Genomic DNA, 25,320 nt, shown 5'->3' with positions numbered 1-25,320 from the left:
CACTGATGGTTACAGACCCAGCCAAGACCACGCAGAGCAAAAGAGCCACCCAGCTGAGCCCAAGCTCACAGAATCATGCCAGGAACCAAAATGGCCATTGCTTTAGGCTAGTAAATTTTCAGGTGGTTAGTTACTCAGTGACAGATAACTATAGGTGGAGGTGGGAGGAACAAGAAATATAGGATATTTTATTGTGGGTTTTGTCCAGCTCTGGAGCTCTGAGTAAGTCGTAACCTCCTTGAGCTTCTGTTTCCTTATCTCCACAATGGGGATAATGCAGGTCCGGTATACCCCACAGGTCAACGGAGAGACTCAAATGAGATATTTTGGATGGAAGGACTTCCTAAGCAGTGAATTGCCAAGCAAGATGAAACCGTATACTAGTCATATTTGTCTTTGCTACTGAACTCTGAGCTCTGCAGTCATGAACCCATCCCTAAACCTCTTATGCGCCTGCCTTTGGAGATGACAATTATTTGCCTTATAAGAAGGAGCCATGTCAGCCTGCTTCCTACCTCAGATCATCCTGAAGAATGAAGCCATGAGGAAAGGTAGTGAGGAATCTGGGGTGCCAGGCTGCCCCAGGTCAAATCTTGGCTTTGCTACTTTGTGTATATGATTTGGGGTGAATTCCTTAATTCTTCTGAGTTTTGGTTTCCTCCTCTAAAAAGGGATAATCATGGCACTTTACTTCATAGGGAGGCTGTGAAGATTAAATGAAATGATACATGGAAAGTCCTTATGCATAATTCTTGGCACAGAGTAAGCACTTAATAAATGCTGGTTGTCATCATCATGTTTTTTTACTTTTTTAATTTCTAAAATTATCATAGAGCTAAGTTGACTTTTTTTGACGTACCGCTATATGATTTTTCACACACATGCAGATTCCTGTGACTACTACTGAGAGCAGAACGCATAATGGTTCCAACGCCTCTGTGCTCTTCCTTTACAGTAAAATTCTCCCCTCCTGCCTAGCCCTGGCAAATGCTGATCTGTTCTCCATCATAAGAATTCTGCCCTTTCAAAATGTCATAGAAATGGAACCACAAAGTATGTCACCTTTTAAGACTGGTGTTTTTCACTCAGCATAATGCTTTTGAGAGACATCCAATGTCTTGCGCTCATCAATATATTCCTTTTTATTGTTGACTACTATTCCATTGTATAGATGCATGGTGGTTGGTTTAATCACTATTATTTTTAATAATTATTTTCACAAGCCAGGAAAGATTTCAGAAATAGGAAGAGCTAACCATTGCCAGTGGGCTCTAAGGCTCCTTTGGGTAAAATATCTAACGATTGTTGAAATGTACTGACTCAAAGGTGCAGGGAAGCTCAGAGTCCGTTTACGCCTCACGCATGCTAGACAAGGAAACAGAAGTCCAGGGACAATTTTCCTCATCTCTCACAAAACTGCACTTGAAAGCAGGTCTCATTCTTCTTCTCCATTTGAAACATGTTTGGAATCCCAAGGGGAGGTGCTACTAAACATAAAGGCTCTTTTGCAGGTCTGTCTTCAGACAGACAATACAGTTGTCCCCCCGTATCTGTGAAAGCCTGGTTCCAAGACCTCTGCTGACACCAAAATCGAAGGATGCTCAAGTCCTTTATATAAAACGGTGTAGTATTTACCTATAACCTAGGCACATCCTCGTGTATACTTTAAATTACCTCTAGATTACTTAGAATGTCTAACACAGTGTAAACGTACTATGGTTTGTCTAATCACAGTTATTTTTAATAATTACTTCCAGAAGCCAGAGAAGATTTCAGGAATGGAACCAGCTGACCATCACCACTGGGTTCTAAGACTTCCTGGGGGAAAATATCTAATGATCACTGAAATGACCTGCTTCAAAGCTGCAGGGAATCTGGGAGTCCATTTACGCCTTGTACTTGACAGACATGGGAACGGAAGCCCAGGGATAGTAAAGAGTTGTTAATGCTGCATTAAAAAGATATATGTATTATCTTTTTACTGTTATATTATTATTTTTATTGCTTTTTCCTCTAAACATTTTATTTCATTATCTTTTGAGACAGAATCTTGCACTGTCACCCAGGCTGGAGTGCAGTGGCACAATCTTAGGGCACTGTAACCTCTCCCTTCTGGGTTCAAGCAATTCTGATGCCTCAGCCTCCTGAGTAGCTGTGATCACACCCAGCTAATTTTTTTATTTTTAATAGAACTGGGGTTTGCCATGTTGGCCAGGCTGGTCTTGAACTCCTGGCCTCAAGTGATCCACCCACCTCAGCCTCCCCAAGCGCTGGGATTACAGGTGTGAGCCACTGCGCCTGGCCTCCCTTAAATATCTTAAATCCTCAGTTGGCTGAATCCACAGATGCAGAACTGACAAACACAGAGGGCCGACTGTATACGTTTTTGGAACCATGTAGGCCTGCCTGCTTCCCTGCAATTCCCCTTTCTACCACTTGTCATCAGGAAACATGGATCTCAAGAGGACTACCTGACCACAGACCCATTTCCCTTCCTGGGACCCTCCACAGTACAATGAACAGGAAGTGACCATGCTCTACCAGCTCTGGCCAGGACCCCCGGTGTCGTCAGTGGAGCACAGCATCTTAGCAATCATTCATTGCTGCCCTGCAGTCTCAGCCCAAGTCAGGCTCACTTCCCAGCTGGCCACTTACTACTCTGAACCAGCTTCTCAACTGCAAGACGAAACTCTGAATCACTTCCCCTGGGGCTTCAGCATTCCTGTCCTTAACTGGCCCCAGACACAACCTTAGTTCCACATCATTTTCTCCAGAGAAAGAGAAGCTTGGGGCCAAGCGGCTAGAAGACATTTTCCTGGAAGCATCGGCCTCCCATGAGACACGGGGTTTGACTGGGCCCCCCAGGGGTCACAGAAGCAGGGAGGAGAAGAGAGCATGTGTGTGCAGCCCCTTAGGGCAACAGCCTTCCATTCTGCCATGGGCCCATAGGCCCCCACACCACCCCCGAGTACTCCTAAGAGAAAACAGCCCCGCTCCGCACGTGGCTGAACCCCTGTAACTCCATCGTGGCATTTCATCTGGAGCCTGGGTGTATGAGTAATAAATGTGTGAAAACATGAAACTAATATTCATAATTACTTTACAAGATAAAGAACTCAAAGGAAAAATAGCTTCTGTGTGCCTGGCCGTCACCATCAGGAGTGCTCCATGAAAAACACGGCATCTCAGCAGAGCCACAGACATCATCTCCTCGGGAGCCTTGGCAATGGCAGCCCCCAGACTCCGTCACCCACTGCACTTCATCGTTAGTTCTTAATTAATGGTGACTTCGTGCACCTGGTCATCCCGAGGCCAAGTCCAGAGCCGACTGGGACCTCTCTGACTTCTCTCCCACATCTATTCATGTGCCATTTCAGCCAATGTTTACCAAGCATCAGTGGGCCCAGGCGTAGACCTGGTGCAGGGAGTGACAGGGTCCTGTTCATGATCTCCTGTCCCTCAACCCCACGCCTTTAGTCCCAGCAAGGTTCAGATTCTCATTCCCCACCATCATTTCTTTTATTTGTTGATTGACATATAACATGGGTACAGTAAAGCACACCAATTTTAAGCATATGGCTCACTGAGTTGTTTTTTTTTTTCTTTTTTAAACTTTTTAAATCAGGGATATAACTGCAAGTTTGTTAAATAGATAAAACTGTGTCATGGGGTTTTATCATATAGATTATTTCACCACTCCAGTATTAAGCCTAGTGCCCATTAGTTATTTTTCCTGATCCTCTCCCTCCTCCCATCCTCCACCTTCTGAAAGGCCCCAGTGGGTGTTGTTCTCCTCTAAGTGTCCATGTGTTCTCATCATTTAGCTCCCACTTATAACTGAGAACATGCGGCATTTGGTTTTCTGTTCCTGTGTTATTCTGCTAAGGATAATGGTCTCCAGCTCCATCCGTGTCCCAGCAAAGGACATGATCACTAAGTTTTAAACATGTGCACACTCACATAACCACAACCCACAGAGGCTGAATGTGTTTCCAGCACCCAGAGAGCTCTCTTGTGCCAATATGAGAAAACATCCTCTCCCAAGTTATGACCTCTTTTATCAGAGATTTAAGTTCAGGTTCTCATCAGCTCTTCCCGAACTTACTTCCAATTAACTTTTTAATTATTAGACTGCCTCCTCTGGATCCTGCTTTCCCCAGTTTGCCTTTCCTATGCTGCCAGGTATACAGTCTTCCATTACAGCTCTGAAGCCCCGTGGAGGGCTGCACTGCTCCTGCATACAAACCCCAACCCCAATCCAAGGCTTTTCACTTCTTCTACACAGCACTCCTCGGTCTGAAAGACCCAACCCCTGTTTTGGAAACCCAATTGCTGCTCTCACACCTCTGGGCCTTCTCTTCCACAGAATATGACAAAGACTCTTCATGCCCCAGGTCCATGCCCAATCTCCACCTTTCAGTCCCATGCCCATCCTTGAAAGCCCATTTCATTGAAAGACTTTCTGCAGACTCCTCAGGGAGATGCGGGTTCTTCTTCCTTGGTAGTTCCCTAGCCTCACTTCTACTTCTTGGAGGGCACTAAAGGGCATCCTTGAGACATAGCTCCTTATGTGCACATCTATGTATCCTTGTATCCTTCTCAGAGATTCAATTTCTTAAAGACTGAGATTCTGGGATTTCTCAAACTAGTAAAGCCTTAAACTTTGGGGAAGGGAAGAAATAACAACCTAGAGTTTCCAACTTCTAATTTGGCTAATAGAAAAAAAAAATCTATCATCCATAATCAACACCATTTCACCGAAGAAGGCACTGTGGCTAAAAATAAAGGTTGGAGAGAGAGAATCTCAGGATAAAATGGCCAGGCCTTCAAACTGAATACATTGGTTTATGACAAATTCACCACATTGTCCTCATTTTCCACACTTGACTATGCCTGGAGAAAATTCTCATAGACGAACTGGCTCTCATGTCTGGAAACCATTGCCCCGTCGCCCCTGGCATAGCAACACATACATAGAAAGGGCTCAATGAGTATTCAGTTCAACTGCTCTAATCACAGGAAATCATGTGGTTCTAAGACAAGGAACATTTCAGCTCTGCTTCCATCCCAACACAGAAGCCCAGAACACAGCAGTGGCTGGGCAACATTCCAGTGATGAGAAGGACTGCAGGACTCACCCACACTGACATGACAAAATAGAAAGCAATCCCAATGTGTACGACTTGTGCCCATGTGAAAACTTAGACAAGCAGTGGGCCTTGCCATTGGCCCAGGTGCCTAACTCACTGCCACAAATCCCAGCCCGGTGCAACGCATGATAACGAACTTCAAAAGTGTACATTGGGGCAAGTGGGGATTGGAAGGCGAAAGAAAGGGGCCACTATAGTTGGCCGCACAGGTTGTGCCAAGGCACAAGGGTGCTGGCTGGAGGAGCAAGCAGGGACTGAAATCTCACCTGTGCTGCACCTGCCAAGCCAGGCACCCTGGCCCGGGGCACAGTGACTCACAGGAAGATACACCCTTTTCAAAGTTGCACAAAGAACCAAGACTTCATTAACCGAGACTATGAATTTCAATTCAAGGCCAAGAATATGTCAGGTCAAATATATACGTCAGGGTGAATTTTATGGTATGTGGATTATATCTCAATAAAGCTTTTATCAAAATATATGTGTGTGTGTACGTGTACACAAGTCTGTACACACATGCACATCCAAAAAACATCTTATTCAGAGAGCTAACAAAGAAGGAAAAGTACATGAAGGAGGTATGAAGAATATTTAAAGGAACTGTACATAAAAGTTATGTTGTTTACATATTATTAAAATTTATTCTACGATGACTATTAAGAAAAAAAATCATGAAAATTGTTTTTTAAGGACATCTATAAAAAGTGAACTAGAAATAGAACTTGAGTTTTTATTATTAGTTTTAAATATATATCATATCTAGCTTTCAAAAAGGTATCTATTCATTTTTGACTAATATAGCCTGGCTTCTATTATTTCAAATTGGTTTGGCTTTATTAAACTTTCAATTAAAAGGTAGAGAAATTTCTAGTAAGTAGCAGCTGCAGTGTCTATAGATACATAAAAATTAAACCTTCTAAATAGCACACACAGGTAAACTCTTCTGGTCATCTTGTGATGAGATCCCCTACAATCGTCGATAAAAACTGTAAATTAACTTCATGCAATCATTTACTCATTCAACAAACATTTATGGTCTGCCCACTACATCCTAGATCGTAGGCCAACTTCCTTTGCATATTCTCAGCGTTTTATCAATTTTCAAATGTAACCCATGTTTTGGAACCAAATCTGATTTGTGACCAAATGATCACAGTAGGATACCAGTAGAACTCATTTTTCAAAACAGAATTTTGTGCCCTCAGAATGAGCTGTCTCCCAAACAAGCCTTGGTACCACCCAGGCATCTGGCTCCCAGAACAGACCCTCCTCCTGCTCAGCAGGGATGCCACACCAGCAGCCAAGCTGCTTTCCTACCTGGATGGTGGTGTTGCCTCCTTCCAGAAGGGCGATGGCTAGGAGAATGCTTTCATGGAACACTCGGTCACTGGATGCATTCATGATGAGGTCGATGACTAGATTGGAAGCCCCCTCCTTGTCAAGGTGACACTGAACCTCCGCCAGGCTCATCTCACCCCTGCTCACAGAGCTGGATCCAGAACCTCCCCCTAGGAAGATGGAATATTATTTTTACTCAACACAATCAGAACAGTTAATGTTTGCTGCATATTTATATGCACCAACACTTCATGGACTAAATGCTTTACCCATGTTCATCTCTTTTAATCCTTTTAATCCTATAAGGAAAGTACTGATTATTAACATGGAGAGATGAAGGTGCTCGTCCAAGGACACCCAGCTTGTCAGCAGCAGAGAAGATATTTGAATTCACACAGGTAAGTCAAAAAAAGAATGATACATTTCCAGCAACGGACCTAAAAAGCCAGCCAGCAAAGACTCTCCCTTACATTAAAATACAATGACTTGCAGCAGAATTAAGAACTGGATTAAGAAACAAACTGAAGTCAAACACTTCTTACAACACTCTCTAGGAAGCTTCGCCTATGATGATCACTTTAGCCCTCTTTTTAACAAGCCCACTCTAACCCCCAACTCATCCTTTTATATGACTTATCTGTTCATGCATTCATTCAGCAAATATTGGCTCACAGCTTAGCATGGAGCCAAGAGCTGGGGATGGGGGAGTGAACAAAACAAAGTCCCCATTCTCACCGTGCTTCAGAGATGAGTATACCTAAGAAGACAGGACCTATGCCATTTAGAATGGATTCTGACTGTGTTTGGAAGGTACATATTTAAGGACTTGCCTTGCATTACTACTGGCAATAACTAAAACAGGAACGCACACGGAGAAATGGGCTGATCAACTTCAGAAAGCAGAAAATTGTCTATCTGTCCTTTCGTGAAGAACTCAATTCCAGTGTCACCTCCTTTATGTTGCTGGCCCTTGACTTCTCCTTATGTCTATAGCACAAGGTAGAAATTGGGTTGTACATCCTCTCTGCCACAGCTTCTCAGGGCAGAGTCTGTCCTGCATTACCAAATCCCTGTCATGATGCCTCCCCAAGGGCTTCACATAACTGTTAAATGACCTCACTACAGACAGTAAAGAGAATGGTTTTGAGAGATTACTCGAGGAATTTCTGCATCGATTTTTGGATTTCAAAGTCCCAGTTCCCATCTCTGGGATGCCATGAGAACTGCATCTTCACTGAAGCCTGCCTAGCACCATGAACTATGCTTCCAGTTTTCATCCAGTGAGAAAGCCAAGCTTCCTTCTTAGCATTTGCTAGGACAAATTTACTGAATACTGAGTATCTTTGTGCTATGCATGGAACCCACCAAGGATCTGAAGCTGCCCCACAGTCATCACCATAAGACAGGAAATCAGAGAACTCACATTTGTGCTTTGAGCACTGAGCTACTGGCTTGCCTAAAAACATAAGACAGATAGATCTACCTTTGGGTTCCATGTTTTTGTATCTTTTACCTGTAATTGTGCTTAAATTGATTTAAAGTAAGCATTTCTGTACATGGATTTTTTTTTTTTTTTGTAAACTTCCACAGGACTTTGTGGATGTATACACATGGGCATTAGAATTAGAATTAGATATACCAGGTTGAAATTACAGACCAGCCACTAACAAGCTTCCATTTCATCCGTGGACCTGGGATAGACTGTACCTATCCTATAATGAGTAACTGGGAGGTGAAAATGAGATAAAGAACATGAAGTACTTAGGAAAGCCCCTGGCACTCAGCAGATGCATAACAAATGGCAGCTTTCACTATCCTGAGTGCCAATATCTTCATCATTTTATGGGAATACAGGAGTCCTAATAACCATGGGACAAACTGCAATAAAATCAAATCCCTCAAATCATTCAAATATCATCAAGATAGTTACTGCATGGAAAGGAGGAGCAAAAGGCTTAGCCAATATTTAGTTGCAGGGAAATGCTAGTTTGCAGGAAAATATGTTTAGAAATCAATTTGATGGTAGACCACAAGACAAAACAAGTTGCTAAAAAATACACTTGCAACACAAATTCATCTGTTGTTAGCGTTTCAACCTGTTAGGCAGAAACATGCAGCTATCATAGGACACACTTGATTCACACATGAAGCTAATGACACCACGAAGCCTACCTCCTCCCCCGGGCTTGCTGGGTCCTCCTGGTGACAGCGGGCCATTGCCAAAACTGGTAAGGCTCTCTCTTCTTCCAGAAGGTCTGATGTTTCCATAGTAACGGTTGACCAAAATTTGCCTGAGTGCCTCACCCTTAATTCAAACAGGATAATAAAATGAGGTTCTGCATTTAATGCATAACTGAATGACAAATATTCAAAACACACAGGGGTGCTCAGTGATAATTGGCTGAGTTTCACTTGGCAAAAAAACAATTAATAGAAGCATTTAGGAACTCTGAAGTTAACTTCAGTATTGTCTCAGAAAACCATATTTTTTTTAAAAAAGGTAGCAATGTAGAATATTGACTGAAGTACCCTCTCACACAATGATAAGACAGAACAGTAATTTTGAAAGACAACTCACAATAACAAACAAAAATCCCTTTGGGGTAAGTTGATAAAATTAAGACAAATTGAAAATGTTTATGGGTCAGCTTCCCCACTGCAATATAAAAATGTTATTTCAAGCACAAGGTTTATTCCCAAGGTCTGAAAAAATATTAAGATATCAGAGTAATAGAGCAAGATGATACAATAAGCCAAAAGTAAGCCTTTCTTACAGAAACAGTCCAGGGGCCAAAGGATTAAAAAAAAAAAAAGGCAAAAACAACAACAAAACCTCATGATGCTATAGGCAATACATTAGTGGCATGAGTGGCAGATATCAAATATATCAAAAATAAGCAACATAGATAAAATGGCATTTTGTCTGGAATTTGCTTTAAAACAATATGGGAGAGAAGGGAAGCAGCGAGGATATCAGTGAGACAAGAGTGGGCATGAGCTGACAGCTGCCGTTGAAGTGGAATTATGAATGAGGGTTTTCGAAAACTTTCTGAATCCTTTTATATATATTTCAACCTTTTTGGAATAACATTTTAAATATATACAAATATCAAAGAGTCCTGAACAGGGATATAATAACTCTTTGTAATTACTCTAACCAGAAAAAAAAAAAAAAAACATAAAACTTAGATTTGTTCAGTAATATTGGGGGGTACTGGCAAGCCAGTAGCCAGAGGCAGGATGCATTCTGCATTCTCAGCTCTACACTTTCAGACGTGCTCTTAAGGGGCCCGAAGACCACCTGCTAATCTGAAGGTTCTAAAAGTCAAAGGTTGTATACATTTTCCCTGGACTCTTTTCCAGAATCAAAGAAGCAAGGCATGGAGTTCCTCTACTGCACCATCAAGAGAGGTAAGGAAGAAGAAATCTAGGTGAGAGGAAAGGGGTTGAAATCTAGCAGGTCTCTAAAATAAAGACTAAAGAGTTGTTTTGAAGAGACCTGCATCTGAACCATAAGTCTGTATAATTTAAAAAGATTTGTTAATAAGCTCTGAGAATAGGTCTGGAGATTTCAAGTAAGGCGTTTGCAAAACAAGGTGGGAGGGAGCAGGCTGAAGGCGGGGGCGGTGGCGGGGGGAGGCTGGGAAATGGGAGGTGCCCTCGGAGAAGTGAGGGACCAAGGAAGAAAGAAGACAGGCAGGAAACTCTTGGCTCCTGTCAATCAACAAAATCACCGAAAGTCCCAGAAAGGGTTTATCTACTCTGTTAATTCATGCTGCTAGTTAAAGATTCCAGGGACAGATTGGGATGGGATAAACAGGGGAGACGGGAGGAGACTGATTTTTAAATGAGTGTGCAGAAAACAAAAAAATCCCAAATTTCATCTCTCCATTCCACCCACAAATATGTCTCTCTTCATAGTTCGGCAAAGGAGGGTAACTTCTATCAGCTCATGAAACTCATTTCCCACTAGACTGACTGTAAATTCAAAATTCCAAGAGTGCTTCAAATGGGTAAGTTACTTGTAATATTTTAAGTACTTTTAAAATAAATTGCTCACAGGTAGGGAAAAAAGTTTCAGTGCAGGATTCTTTAATGACTCGGAAGACCCCATTCTGGTATAAAGATATAACCTTACTGGTATTCAAGTCTCAAGCACTAGTACAAGCACATCATCACTCTCTGGAGAATCACTAGGAATACAGTGATTTAAAAGGCTGATTTCATAAGAGAAGCAAAAGATTTAAAGCTACATTCAAGAAAGCCTACCAAGAAAGAAATGAGGGAAAGAAAAGGTTGCCTCTCTGTTGAATATGATAGATTAAATATGATTTCCCTTTTTAAATATCATAATGCATCCATTTGATTTTCTTTCAAGACGACACAGACTTTGAGCTCCAGCAACAGGTGTGACTGGCAGTTGACCATCCTAAGTCTCTAACTGGATCCCCTATGGCACTGTGAGAACATTGAGCGCTAGATGGCTGGGCCGAGACCAGTAAGCTGTGGCCAGGGAAGACAGCCAATGTAGCCATCACAACAGGAATCTGAAAGAGCATAGGGTTGAGTGGTCAAGTCAAAGGCAGTGTGGCTGTGACCAGTCAACAAACATGCATCCCTTAAGGAGGTCTCAGCTGGAGCCTGTGCACCACAATTCCACTCAGAGCTGGATTGAGTTGCTTGGATTTTCAACTTCTAGTGGTGGTGTTTTTTCCCCTCTCCTCATGGTTTTGAGGCTGAACAGCAAGACCCTGGTCAGTCTGCAATCAAGCAAGTAGGAGGTAATGAAAGGAGCACGTGGATGCCAGGAACAGGAACTCCACATTTATGCAGCCTGGATGCCAAACTCAAGTTACAAAGGGATCTCACATTACCATTTTGTCTCTCCTTCAACAGAAAAACCCTAGCAGTTACCATAGCAACTGATGCATCAAATGGTACATTTTCCCCCATAAGAGAATATCATGAAATGTGCTCCTTCTGGGGAAAAAAAAAAAAAAACAGCAACAACAACCGCATTCCACCCCACAAACTTTTTTTTGCTCTTAATTATAAGGTTTTTGGCACATATTCATCTCACCTTCTCTACACACACACACACACACACTCTCTCTCTCTCTCTCTCTCAAACTGCAAGAAAGAAAAAAATCAGACAGCAAGTTAAAAAAAAAACAAACCAGACGAGATTCATTTCTTTTTTGAAAGAATGAAGATTGAGAATTATAGGTAAGAAGGGACAGAAAGAGAAAATGGATAAGAATTATCAAAAGTTATGCAAATTCCTAGTGTGAAAACTTGGGTTCAAGGAAAATTCTGTTTTTCTGAGCCAGTGGTTTAATTTAAGAAAAATTAAAATCTGCAGAGAAAAGCTTTCCTAATCATCTTGATATAAATTACTTAACAGCACTAAGCTGTTCACAATGTACCAGGCTGAGGAATCTGATTGCAGAGAAGGAAAAAAAAAAAAATGACTTCCCAAATAACGTCACTTCTTCAGCTTTAACATTTGGCTGTGCAACCCTTTTTAAAAATAATACCAGTTTTTTTCCAGCAGTTTACACCTACAGTATGCAAACAAATATCAGATGTTTGTCTCAGTCAGAAATTCCACACACATTATTACCTAAGACTGAGAAAAGAAAAAGTCATTTGTAATAAGTGTCACGTTAAAACAATGAAAATTGGTAGAATAGTGATGTGGAGTAATGAAACCAAGCTCCTCCCTGGTCACTCTATCAACATGAGTTTCACTTATATCAACTGAACTAAATAGCAAATGGACTGTGTGGGAAGAGAACCAGCGATGAACAAGACACTAAGGAGTTAACATGGCCACACACAAAGGAGAGAGAACTGACCTTTCAGTTTCCCAGGTTCCAGCCACTTAAAACCATGTGCTTCAGGCACGGTCACCGTCTCATGTGAGCTGTGAGCCTCTCACACCTTAGTCAGCATGAGGGCAGAGCCTAGATTTTAAAATATCTTCCTTCTACTCATGTCTACAAAACCACCTCAATATTTCAATCCGCAAGGTAACTACAAGTTAATATCCCTTATCATATTCCAGCCACTGTGCAAAGTACTTCATGTGCACAGCTCAGTGTCCTAAGGTATAAGGACTGTTGTCACCTCCATTTTACAGCAGAACAAACTGAGGCACAAGGAGGTTAATTTGCTCAAAATCACCACAGCAAGTACCTGGCAAAAACCAAAACAAAACAAAACAAAAAATGCAAACTTGAACCTGTTTCAAATCACAAAGTTCAGGGGCATTGGCAGCATTCATTACCAAGTCCCTTGAGAGCTTAGGACATGAGGGACAGCTGTGTGCCTTTGCCAGCTACTCCTAAGACCTGAGATAATTCTAAAGGGCAGGCAAGGATGGAAAATATAAGAATGCAAGGTGCCTTGAGCCATGAAATGCAGGAGATAAAGGAGACTGGAGAACGCTCTAGCATCACGTCCTGAATTCTGCTGTATTGCCAATTTCCTGGAGCTATTCTCTGGTCCTAGAGAAATCACAAAGTTTATGCCTCTATCAGAGCAAGAAAACAAAAGGGATTTGGGATGCGGTGAGACTGGGCAGGGGCCTGGGCATGAGCAGAGTAAAGGTGCATGGGGCTACCCATTTATCTCAGGCATCAATTCTCCAAGACACGGGGCAGGTGGAGATGGTTAATGGGTACCAAAAATAGTTAGAAAGAATGAATAAGACCTGCTATTTCATAGCACAATAGGGTGAATATAATCAACAATAACTTAATTATACATTTTAAAGTAACATAAAAAATGTACTCGGATTGGAACTCAAAGGATAAATACTCGAGAGGATGGATACCCCATTCTCCATGTGTTGTATTTCACATTGTGTGCCTGTGCCGAAACATCTCGTGTACCTCATAAATACATACCCCTACTATGTACCCACAAAAATAGAAGAAAAATTCTCTAAGACACCGATGACCACAGTTCCAAGACAGTCTTCATAATGACAGGTCATTTTCAAACTCCATCACCTTAGACAAGATGTTGAACTTCCCAGAGTCTCAATTTCCTACTTGTGAAATGGGGATGAAGCCTGTGTCACCAGGACATCTGGTTATTTTCCCAAAAATGGGCAACATGAAAATCAGTGCTGTCAGCATGTTCATGGATGTACACAATCTTCTAGAAATGCTTTGGCAAGGCACAATCAACACCTTAAGAGCATTATCTACCTCTTGGCCAAGGAATTCCTCTTCTAGGAATTTATTCAAAGATGCACACAGTCATTCATTTCCTCATCAACGGAAAAAAAAGATGAACTACCTGTTAATTTGGAGAACTTCAGGCAGCTGTTAACTTTCAAAGATTTTCAAAACAAATACTCAGATACAGTAATATAATGTAAAACAGGATACAAAATTTGGATACTTAGAATAATCCCAATGATAATACAAACGTGCCTGTGTCTGTTGGCACCGTGCTCATGTGTATAAAAACGTGGGTAGAAGGAAATAAGAAAACATTAGTGGGGCTGGGCATGGTGGCACACACCTGTAATCCCAGATCTCTGGGAGGCCAAGGCAAGAGGATCGCTTGAGCCCAGGAGTTTGAGACCAACCTGGGAACCATAGCAAGACTCTCTCTTCAAAAATAAAAAACAAAAGAAAATTTGCCAGGCGTGGTGCCTATAGTCCCAGCTACTTGGGAGGCTGAGGCAGGAAGATCTCTTGAGCCCAGGAGGTTGAGGCTGAGGTGAGCCAAGATCGCACCACTACACTCCAGCATAAGCAACAGAGTGATATTGCCTCTAAAAAAAAACCACCCCAAATAACAAACAAAAACATTAGTGGCTCTTGTGGCTAGGTAATATAATTATAAACTTTTTTCCATTATTCGTCAGTCAATACAGAACTTTTTTATTTTTTTTTAGGTTTCACCTAAGTAGAAAGCCCACACAGAAAAGAAAAAGGGACATGAAAAGCTTACTTGGTCGCGATTTGGAGGCCAGCTGGTTACAGTGCTCTGATCAGGTAGATGATAGGTGGAACCACTATTTAGTTTCATTTACATACATGGCTGTGATTGAGTCAATTAATGCTTTAACAATATCAACAACAAAAACTGTCTGTCAATCACAGTGTGTGGCTGATGAAGGTGTTATGGTCACTGATCATTAGCTCCCAATACCCAAGACTCAAGACTACGTACCCTTTTATGGTCTTCCAGCTGCCGCAGGGGTGGACTTGGTTCAAGCTCCTGCTAAGCATGCAGAAATTCCATTTTAAGTACAACACTAAGGAGACACTACCATCTGCAGCATCAGTCACATATAAAATACACTGAGAGTTCATATATAGACAAGAGTTACCCAAACGGAGAACAGGTCTGGTTTTCTGTTTCCCCCCCCAAACACTCATGCTTGATTATCTAGATGCTGCATAATGATTTTCCCATACCCCCAGCCCTAGTGCACTGTTTAAAATGGGCAGACATATAACTTTTTGGCCAACATAATTTATTGCAAAGATCATGAAAAGGAAGTTCTATGTTATATGCTGTGACATTAACCCATAAGGGGTTGTAATGCAAGACTCAATCAGGCAGGTCCTTATGATTCACACATGCATCATTGCACAGCACATGCGTAAGGACAAGAAGACACACACCTCTGAGCAGACACAGACATGGGACCATGGCTCTCCCCACCCCACAAGTACACAAGTCTTGTAACCAAAATGGTTAACATAATGAGGAGCTCCGATTAGGATACAGGACACTGATGATTAGAAAGCATCCACACGGCAACTTAGCTATTCGATCATTTGTTCATGCTTCATTTTTAAGACCCTCAATAGACTTCTTTCAAATGAAGTACACTTCATTCTAGCCTGAACTGCTGTGATTTTAGAATAGTTTCCGAAATTAAATTTTGATACTTGGAAATATGTCTCCCCAGAAAGCTTCTCTATGATCTCACACACCTTAGTAAATGTTAGTCCCTCATGTAGTGAGTTTACTTAGCAGCAAGAAGGATAGATTTTTTTTTTTCTTAACTGCATCGTAGGCCGGGTGCAGAGGCTCACACCTGTCACCCCAGCAATTTTAGATGCTGAGGCGGGCAGATCCCCTGAGGTCAGGTGTTTGAGACCAGGCTGGCCAACATGGTGAAACTCTGCCCCTACTAAAAATACAAAAATTGGCTGAGCATTGTCACACATGCCTGTAATCCCAGCCACTTGGGAGGCTGAGGCAGGAGAATCGTTTGAACCCAGGAGGCAGAGGTTGCAGTGAGCCGAGGTTGCACTACTGTGCTTCAGCCTGGGTGACAGCAAGACTTTGTCTCAAAAAATAAAAACATTTTTAAAAGTGCATCGTAAAATTACAAGTTTATTAGCAGCTTTTTCTACAATTATAAATATTTTTTATTATTCATTTATAACTTCAAAACTGCCTCATCTCTGCACAGGACCCAAAGTCAATTTTATATTAACAGCAGAAAGGTCTTAACATCCTCACGTCTTAACTAAACATCTCACGATTAAGATGGTTCTGAGTGAGAACTTTCAAAGAGCCACATCCTGGCACCTGGAGGATGCTCAGTTTGGATCCACCTCCTCAGGACTTTCTACACTGAGAGCCACATCCGTGAGAGCAATGATCTGTTCCCAGCCAGCCTAGAGACCTCCCTCCTACACCCACCACCTGGACAGACGTTTTCTCACAACAATTCAAACACCCAACCAGGACAACTGAGAGGCACCCATATTTGCTGGCACTGGTGCTACAAATATAGGGGGCAACACACCTCAGTGGCGTTCTCAGAATCCGGAGCCGGAGGAAGCTAGTTGGGAGTAAAACGAAGCACGTTAGTCATGGCGCTTGCATCCTGTGGGCCACAGAGTAGTCCAGAGACCAACACTCAAGGACAAAACACGGGAGGAAGGATGGGAGATGAGGCAACCCTGCCGGATCACCGGCTGAAGTGGGCTTCAGCAATCAAGGAGACCAGATACCTTCAAATCAAACTGAATGTGGTTGTGCTGGAGGAGAAAATTGGCCTGTGAGATGGGGGAACATATTTCAAATAAGAAAGGAAAAAAAATGTCTACTGCTAACCAAGAAGGAATTATGCTTTAAAACAATGCAAGTGAAAGAAAGAACCACAGCACATCCGTGTCTCGGTCCACAGAGACAGGGAAAGAAAGAAAAGGGTGCCTGTCCGCGGAGGCTCTCAGGGGAGCAGAGGCACTGATAACAGCAGGGGCTCAAGGCCTGGGAAAGTGCCACATGCCACATGTCTCCTGTGGGTTTAAGCTTTCTCCTGTGTCTCTCTGCTCTCCATACCTGTCCTGTGGCAGGGAAGAAGACCTAGGCTCCAGCTTGGGCTTGAGGGATGCAGCCTCCCTGCTCCAGCGTCTGTGGGAGCAGCAGCATCTCCCGCACTCACAGTTAGTTTGGAGATGAGTTTCCCACCCCATGCACTTCCCTTGCGGGCTTCATGGTCTGGGTTTCCTGGCCCTGTCCCAGCCATGGCACACAGAGAGCAGCCTCCCCCGCTTGATTTCATAATTTCCAATCCATGGGTGAGCAACAAAAGGATGCCTCCAAACGACAAGCAGGTGAGGGGAAAGGAGCGATAGGGCATGCAGGGGCTACACAAAGGTGTGCCTGGAGAAGTCCACCACTCCATTTGCAGACAGTGCCATGAATCTGCCCTCCGAAAGGACATGTGCCTGGAGCAGAGGAGAGCTATCAGCTGGAACTGCCAGACCCCACCTGGGCATCCTGGGAACAAAGTCACAGGCCAGCGGCGTGACTGGTGCAAGGTGTAGTGTGAGGCCACGGGACGAACCCAAGGCTCACGCTGCAACTGTGTGACCTTGGCCTCTAACAGAGCTCCAGCATACTCATTCAGGGCCAGAAGGTGGCTGTCAGGTGGCAGACCAGGGCTGGTGTTGACAGCATGAGAGGAGTGACACTGTGAAATCTGGTGGGATCGTCGTCCAGCTCAACACTACCCCTTTGATAGCTTGATCCCCAAGAGGAAAAAAAAGCCTCTTAATATAGGGCTGCTATATTATGTAATCTAACGATTTCTGTCTTTTTTCTATTTCCCAATAGAGAAAATGAAAGAACGATCCAGGGGATTAAACTACTTTAGCAAAGACAACAAGGGTTGCTCACTCAAATCTGGACAGCAGACCTTTCATGCATGAGTCCAACTCCATCAATCAAAGGGAGAAAACTTCCCTCTGAAGCATGCAGCCTCCTGCTCGGGGTGGGGAGGGACAGTGCTGGTGGTAGGAAGGATTTGAGTGTGGAAGAAAGTAAAAGTAGAGCACAGGTAAAGGTATTTTCAAAATGATAGAAATATCACAATCCAAGAATGCATTTTTACCTCTACCCTTACATTCTGCATGCTAAAGAATTAAACTATGTAAACATTTTTGCTATCTTCCCTTAGTGCAAAAAGAACAAATGAGAAAAAGCAGAATTAAAGCAATCTCCCATGCATTTTAGAGCAGCCAGAGATACAGACAGAAGTAATATATTCCACTGTTTGCACAGGCCACCCTCCCACTACTGCATCCTTTATACTGATCCAATATGATCAGAACAAAAGGATTGTAGGCATGGATTCATCATAGGAATGCACAGAGCTACCCTCTTACCCCTTTGCCAATCAAAACAAAAGCCAAAGAAAACAAAGATGGAACTGGTGTGCCATTTGTTTGAATTCTCTTGGCTGTGCTCTCTTTGTTCAGAGAAGCATCTTGAATAAACAGCCATAGGTAGTATATATCTATTTCTTAATCACTCAGCAGGGATTATGTTTTACGATTGTACTGACACTCTATTTCCTCTGTTAAACTGCTGTCATGCTTGTTCTAAAATTAGTTTAATTAATTCTTAAAACAAAAATTAAATTAAAATAACTGTCCTTTTCCCCTTGAAAATTTTATGAAACCGTTTAAGAAAACAGAGGACACTTTGCAGCTTCAAGAATCGTGTCTAACCAGAAAAACATTTTTAAATGCGATCTCTTTATGGAATAGATTGGAAAACCCCAGAGCACTGCATGAGCATCCTGTGACTGTGGCTCATCCAGGGTTTAGCTCTGGCTCTCTGTGTGACCCTGAGCCAGTCATTGAACCTCTCTGGGCATACATCTCCTGACCTATTCAAGGAGGACAAAGCAAATATTCCTTTTTTGTGTCTGTTTTTGACATGGAGTCTTGCTCTGCCTCCCAGGCTGGAGTGCAGTGGCGTGATCTCGGCTTACTGTATCCTCCGCCTCCAGGGTTCAAGCAATTCTCCTGCCTCAGTCTCTTGAGTAGCTGGGATTACAGGCATGTACCACCATACCCAGCTAATTTTGTATTTTTAGTAGAGACAGGATTTCACCATGTTGGCCAGGCTGACCTCGAACTCCTGACCTTAAGTGATCCGCCCACCTCAGGCTCCCAAAGTGCTGGGATTACAGGTGTGAGCTACCATGCCCAGCTGCAAACATTCTTTAGGATTCCTTCCAGCTAAAATACTAAATAATCCTTGGTTTATTTTCAGTAAACTTCATTTCACAATATCTAGCAAGCAAGTCCCCTAAATAATACAACCCACTGGGACATAAAACGTTTCCAGGCATGGAAAGGGCCAGGCCATACATGGTATCTAAGTTGGTAAAACCACCAACAGCCTATATCTAGCACTGTTTCCCATTATGATTTTGGCTATGAGGATAAGGTTATTTTACAGCAATAAGCTGCAATTTCAATAAATATAAGCATATTAATAAGGTATGCATGTTCAAATAAGATCTACATAAATACAACATATAATACCCCAAGCAAAAGATAATGTTTAGTAAACGAATGAATGGAGTTGTAGTTTTATCATCACTTATTTTTTTTTTACATGAAAGGTGAAGCCCTCAGTGAACATGTATTCAGGGGGAATATTTTGAGGGTATGGGCTTGTCTGAATTTCCCATGTTCTGTATTCCTGCTCAGTCCCAGGACCAGTCACCACATTCAGGTGCTGGCACCTCCAGTCAAGGCCAGTCTCACACACCAACAGGTGATTCACAGTGATCTGATGTGGCCTGGTTTTCAACTCAGAAACCAACTACTGCCCCCTACTGCCTCTTCATATTTACTCTGGGATCTTAATTCTTCCCAGTGTTTTTAGACAAGGTGAGCAAAATCTAACTTAGTAGAAAAATGACTCCCAATAACTGGCTTTGAAATAGAAATTTAAATTACATCTCAAGTCACTGAACCCGAAGTGTGCTTCCTGGATGAGGCCACAAATCAGGCCCTCAGTATGGTACCTTGGGTAGTAACTGAGTGTGTGCATATAAGACACTGATCTACTCACTTGCAACACATAATGTACCTAGCATTTTGTCAAGGGACGAATTTCTACTAAAAATGTAGGAAATCATCATTCTTAAATATAAAGGAGCACACAGACTTCCTAAGGTGACTATTTCTGGTGTTTGCCCAACAGGACCCACCCACATCCATCCATCCACTTCATGTGTGCCTATCACAGACCAGCACAAAGCACGGCCTGGGTAAATACTTTGTTTTCTACTGCCCTCAGCAGGAATCCCCCCCTTACCCCTGGGCTTCTAGAATTTTCCTTTGAAATGGGATGTCTCTTTCTATGGATTACGCTGGTAGAAAGTGAATGCAATTCAAAAAAAATGTAACTGTATTATAGATCTAGTTATCAGCAAATCAAAGAGAATTTGTATCTCCAGCCCCTCAAAGCCGTCTTAAAGAGTTCCTTTCTACTCACTCACAACCTCAGAGGAGACCAACAACAAACAGTGAATGGGCTAGCAAATGCACGTGCTAGGCCTGGTCCTGCATCAGCCTCTGAAAACCCAGACCAAGAAAACAGAAAGCTTTAAAGAAAAGTGAGCTAAAATAGAAGTTATCTAGCATTTCAGTAGAACAATCTTAAATCTTCCTATCTGCTGAGGCAACTTTACCAACTGTAGTTGTTTTTAGAAACAGAACTAAGCAAAAATTATTTAGCTCCAACAATGCGGTTTCACCTATATTTTATAGAACAAGCTCATCAGAACTCAATAGCAAAGTTCATTTTTTAAAAACACTTTCTGACATGACTAAATTCTACAACTTCAGTCATTATGGAATAATCGCAGTGAGGTACATATATATGTTTTAAAAGCTCTCCACTGACTCTATAATAGCTTCTGTATGTTCTGAGATGAGTTTGCTTTGTGGTTGCCAGTGTCTAACAGTAAACAACCCCACTGCATTTATTGGCAATTACTGCTGAAGGTCACACATCAGCAGTGAGCCTAAATTCCAGGAAAAAAAGCAGCTCTTATGTAACTGCTGCCTGAATGCTGGCAGGTACCCAACGCAGCAGTTCACAGCAATGCAAAAAAGTAGGACACCTCCACCATGGGTTGGGCGTCATGAGAACGCCCCCTGAAGGTGAAATTTAATCACTCTTACGTTTCTCCTTTTTTATCCCTCCTGAATTTTACAAAGTTCCCTGTCAATGGCATCTTTTGCCTGCAGAAGCAGCTCAAGGTAGGAGAAGTTGAAGAGTTAACATAAGCAGGCTGCAGCCACCCTGAGTAGGTGGAATGTGAGTTTAGCTTTTTTGTTGCAATGCAGGAGGGCAAAGTTGCTAGCTGACACCAATGGCTCCAGAGATTCCACAGTTCCAAAGAGGCAGTGATTCAATGGGAATCACATCTCAAATATGTAGGAACAGACACGTCCACTGAACTACAGTACACACTTTCTAAACACACCACTCCTTTTCACAGACACATGTATGAAAACTGGGTGGACTACCGTTCTGCTCACCACCTCTGTCTCAAGTGGAAGTACCTCACCAGAACTATCCCTTTGATTAGCGCAGCACTGTACAGCTTAGGAAAGTAACTCACATGATTACCTCTTGGGGCCATTCACCTGTCGTAACCTGATCTACGCTGCTACCTGGCCTCTCTGCTTAGGTATAAGTCCCCAGATTCCATGCACTCCTCCCTTCTAACATGTCGCATGGTTGAGAGCTGTCATCTTGCATGAATTTGTATTATTGTCCGTTTGCCCCCACAAAACTGTAAGCTCCAGAATGGCAGACCCTGTGCCCATTTGGGGTACCACTGTATCCAAATCCCCCTGGACGTAACAGGCACTCAAATATGAGTCAGATAAATGAATGTCGTTAGCACCAGCTGGTATCTGTTTCAAGCCAAGAATGGCTAGAGGAGGGAACTTTCTGGGGTGATGGAAACATTCTGTGGTAGCTACAGAGGTGTAAACATGTGTAATAATTCACCCAGCTCTGAGCGGAAGGGACAGCAACACAGGGAGTTTCCCTCTCCCCTCCGCCCCATCTGTCCCCCGCCCCATCTGTCCCCCAACCCCAGCCCCATGGGAAAAAGAAAAATCAGGGGGTAAAGATGGAGACTCTGCCTATTTGTTTGCCAAAAAACAAACAACCCCTCCTCTCCCTGGTTTCGAACACAATTTCATTCTAGAAAGCAGTGGGGAAGACCCCATACCATGTACTTTCTTGCCGGAAATCTACACCTCTGTTCTCTTTTCACCCTGTTTTCTCAGAGCACTGACAGGGACTCAGTAGGCGTTGTGCTTTTTTTCAAGTCATGAATTGCCCATCTCTAGAGATGCTCAAGTGGCCTTTATGATCAAAGCGTGGTGACCCTTCCTCAACTGGGGTCATGGGCCCCTGGGGGCCCTACACAGCCCTGGGGCTACTCCCCATCACATTTAGACTTTGGAACGTTGGTGTGCAGTTCAGATGTGCAGCCCTGCCCTAATCCTGGACCAGCATGGATTCTCATCAAGCTTCTGTAGAGCTCCAGCTGTGGGCCACAGGTTTCCAGGAGTGCAGGCCAGCAAAAGGCTTGGTGGGGGAGAAACCACAGGAGCTGTGGTAGCTTCCAGAACAGCATCAATGATAAAGGCCCAGGAGGCACCTCTGCAGAGAGGGCTAGATCCACCAGCCTGAGGGGCTGGAGACAGGGTGTCGGTGTCCCAGCGCTGACGGTTGCCAGGGGAACAACGTGGAGGGGATCCACAGTTGCTTCTTCAGGGAATTTTCAAAGAATCTGAGTGGCTGCCAGAACATTCCTCTTTTATAAACAGACAGTATTCTATTTCCTAGAGTATAATTATAAACACACCTGCTCCAACTGTGGAATCTTTCCATAAGCGAGCAATAAACTCCCAGCCAGGAGACCCAAGTTCTATCTTGAGCAAGCAAACACATCAACTGATTACTATGGTGCAAAACAGTGTATTAATAACACCACAGACTCTGATTAGGGAAAGTTTTCCTTTCCCGACTTAATTTGTACTTAAGCAAATAGTAACTCAACCTCAATATTTTAGAGGAAAAATTTAAATCAGCGAGGCATTTAAAACTCTATGTAGAAACAAGAGTCTTAAAGGGTGCCAACATCAAATTCAGCATAGAAGTGATTTTTCTGGCATACAAATAACCCGGAAGAAGGAATGCTAAACAGGAAATGGCAAAATTCCCTGAGGTTACAGCAGTTAATTAAGTTGGTACACTCCCTTTTGTTTTTCTCACCTTCTAGTCTTCCCAGAAGGAATGGTCCCCTCACCTGTTCCTGTCTAATTAATACAAGGAAAAATCTGCGCTTATGGAATTTACTGTGGTAGAACAGTAAGCACACCAGGAAAGCCAGCCATGTGTTTGTCCTGATTTAGCCACTGTCTAGCTGTGTGAGCTAGGACCAGGCACTTAGCCTCTCTGAGCTCCATCCCTGAGGCAACTGTGCCAAATTCAACATAAGCACTCGTGCTGCTTTCTGTTTCAAGCCTGTAATTCAAACCCTCCTTAGGGATATCTGAGCCATTTCTTAGTATTCCTGAAATGACAGTGTATTAATTAGAGTAGATATTAGAGTAGACAGCATGCTCTATCTGGCAGCTCTGTCTCATCTAAAGGCATTAGCTGGTCTACTGAAAGGAGAAACAGATCTGAAGCAGATCAGAGAAGTGACTTTCAAAAGACAAATTAAGTCTTAGTTCAGTTTGCTTGATTTGCCAACCAATGAAACCCTCTCAATTGCGTATGTGAATTCCCCAAATTAAATTTATCTGATAGCATTTACTTAGCATATAGCACAACCTAAAAATAAAGCAAGGAATATTGAAAAAATGTACAAAACAGAAAATATTCAAGAGGCCCCCAAATCCCAAACAAAATGACTACTAGTCAGTCTCCAGGGTAACTCTGGGTAAGTGAAACTAGCTTGATACGTAAGTACCAAAGCCACAGGATGACATTCGATTTCTGGATCTATAGGTAGTTTTCCTAGAAGAAGCCACGGATACAGTGCATTCCTAACCTAGCCTGTGGATGGAAAGTCTCAACTAGCACGTAGGAATTCACCCTGCACTTAAAAAATTTTTTTATATGAACTCTCATATTCAATACTTTTCAATACATAGACCAAGAGAGTAATGAGTTTTCCTTTTTTACTACTTTCAAATTATATCAATGCTGCTGTATCTTTTTGCATCAGATGCTTTACTTACAGATAGAGAAGTTCTTTAAGCCAATTTCAAAACTGACTTTCAGAGACAGGGTATTGGCCAGCATCAACCACAAATTCAGTTGAGATTTTAGACAGTGAACAATTAAAATCTTATTGCAATTTAGAACAACTTTATCGAGACTCAGATGAGATCTCCAAGGACTAACGGCAAACAAACTCATGGGAAATGCTAACACAGACACGACAGACTCCACTCACTCCCAGAGGGCACACCACACAAAGCCAGACACTCCACGCCGTGGGACTGGAGGAAGGATCACAGGGCTAACTGGGAGGATGTCACAGAAACACCACCATGAGACACGAGAAACAAAAAACAACAAAGTTAGGACCTCAGCATTATCCAATTCATCAATGGAAATCAGCTGGAAAAGAAAAAAGGGAAGAGAGAAGAAGGAAATGTTAGGAAAGGAAATAAGCCACCCAAGTGTTACAGACTTCAAGCTTATTGCTGACACTTTCTCCTTAAAGCCTTGCTAGGTGGTAACCATCCTAAGAGACTTGGGCACTTAGGACATGGCCACAGCTCACAGTGACATCTGCTCGAGACCAAAATGGGCAGGATGCTGGCACAGTTTATTCACATGTCAGGCATCAGACCTCGCAGGTCACTTAACCATGTATGCAGAGAGCCCTGCGCTTGCTTGTGTACTTGAAAACTTGGACTGAGCTGGGAGCAAGGGCAAGTTCCCCAGTGCTTTTTTCTGAAGAGGGTGGGAAAGAGTAGAGTGAAAGACTGGAGTAGAATTAGGCGGGTTTAGGAGAAAATTCTTTCCTTAGCCTCATTTGATGACTCAGTTGGGGGTGGCAGGGGTCAGAAGCTCAAACAGCACCAGCTGTAACTTCAGCAGCTAATAAGACCAGCATATCCCTCGCCTGGTCCCATGGATGATTAAAGGAAACTATATTCCCTCTAGAATGATTAGTGCCAATTCAAGTGATATTAGCGATCTGAGATTTATCAGCATCACGTCCAAGAAAAAGAGAAGCACAAGGGAAGTATCACAATTATGCTTGAGGATAGATGGATGATCCTCAACTGATTTTTCATTAGGCTTTGTTAATGTTGAGTACATTCTGCAAATTTCAGTTGCTGTCACAAATCCTAGGAGCTGGAAATGTTAATACTTTACTCACCTGGAGCAAAGATGCTTTGGTAATTAATAGGAGACCGACAATTTGTATGAAATGAAAACCCAGGCATTACCAGAGGTCCTATACTCTCTAGCACTAAAACAGCTA

At 42.7% G+C, this 25,320-nt stretch overlaps 1 protein-coding gene across 1 annotated transcript in view; it reads right to left on the bottom strand.

The window, feature by feature from the left end:
- Positions 1 to 25,320, bottom strand: part of ITPR1 (inositol 1,4,5-trisphosphate receptor type 1) — a 346,432-nt gene that overhangs the window by 107,280 nt on the left and 213,832 nt on the right. Inside the window, exons 38-42 of the mRNA XM_032290649.1 lie at positions 24,411 to 24,443; positions 16,279 to 16,314; positions 14,682 to 14,729; positions 8,661 to 8,793; positions 6,468 to 6,658 (exon numbers count right to left, since the gene is read on the bottom strand). Of these exons, the coding sequence (XP_032146540.1) occupies positions 6,468 to 6,658; positions 8,661 to 8,793; positions 14,682 to 14,729; positions 16,279 to 16,314; positions 24,411 to 24,443 (441 nt within the window). The remainder of the gene's footprint in view (positions 1 to 6,467; positions 6,659 to 8,660; positions 8,794 to 14,681; positions 14,730 to 16,278; positions 16,315 to 24,410; positions 24,444 to 25,320) is intronic.

This window comes from Sapajus apella, unplaced genomic scaffold, assembly GCF_009761245.1.
Source record: "Sapajus apella isolate SASKATOON/1434 unplaced genomic scaffold, GSC_monkey_1.0 scaffold23, whole genome shotgun sequence".
NCBI classification, from domain to species: Eukaryota; Metazoa; Chordata; class Mammalia; order Primates; family Cebidae; genus Sapajus; species Sapajus apella.
The sequence above is the reverse complement of the archived record's forward strand: the minus strand, read 5'-3'. Positions and strand labels throughout refer to the sequence as shown.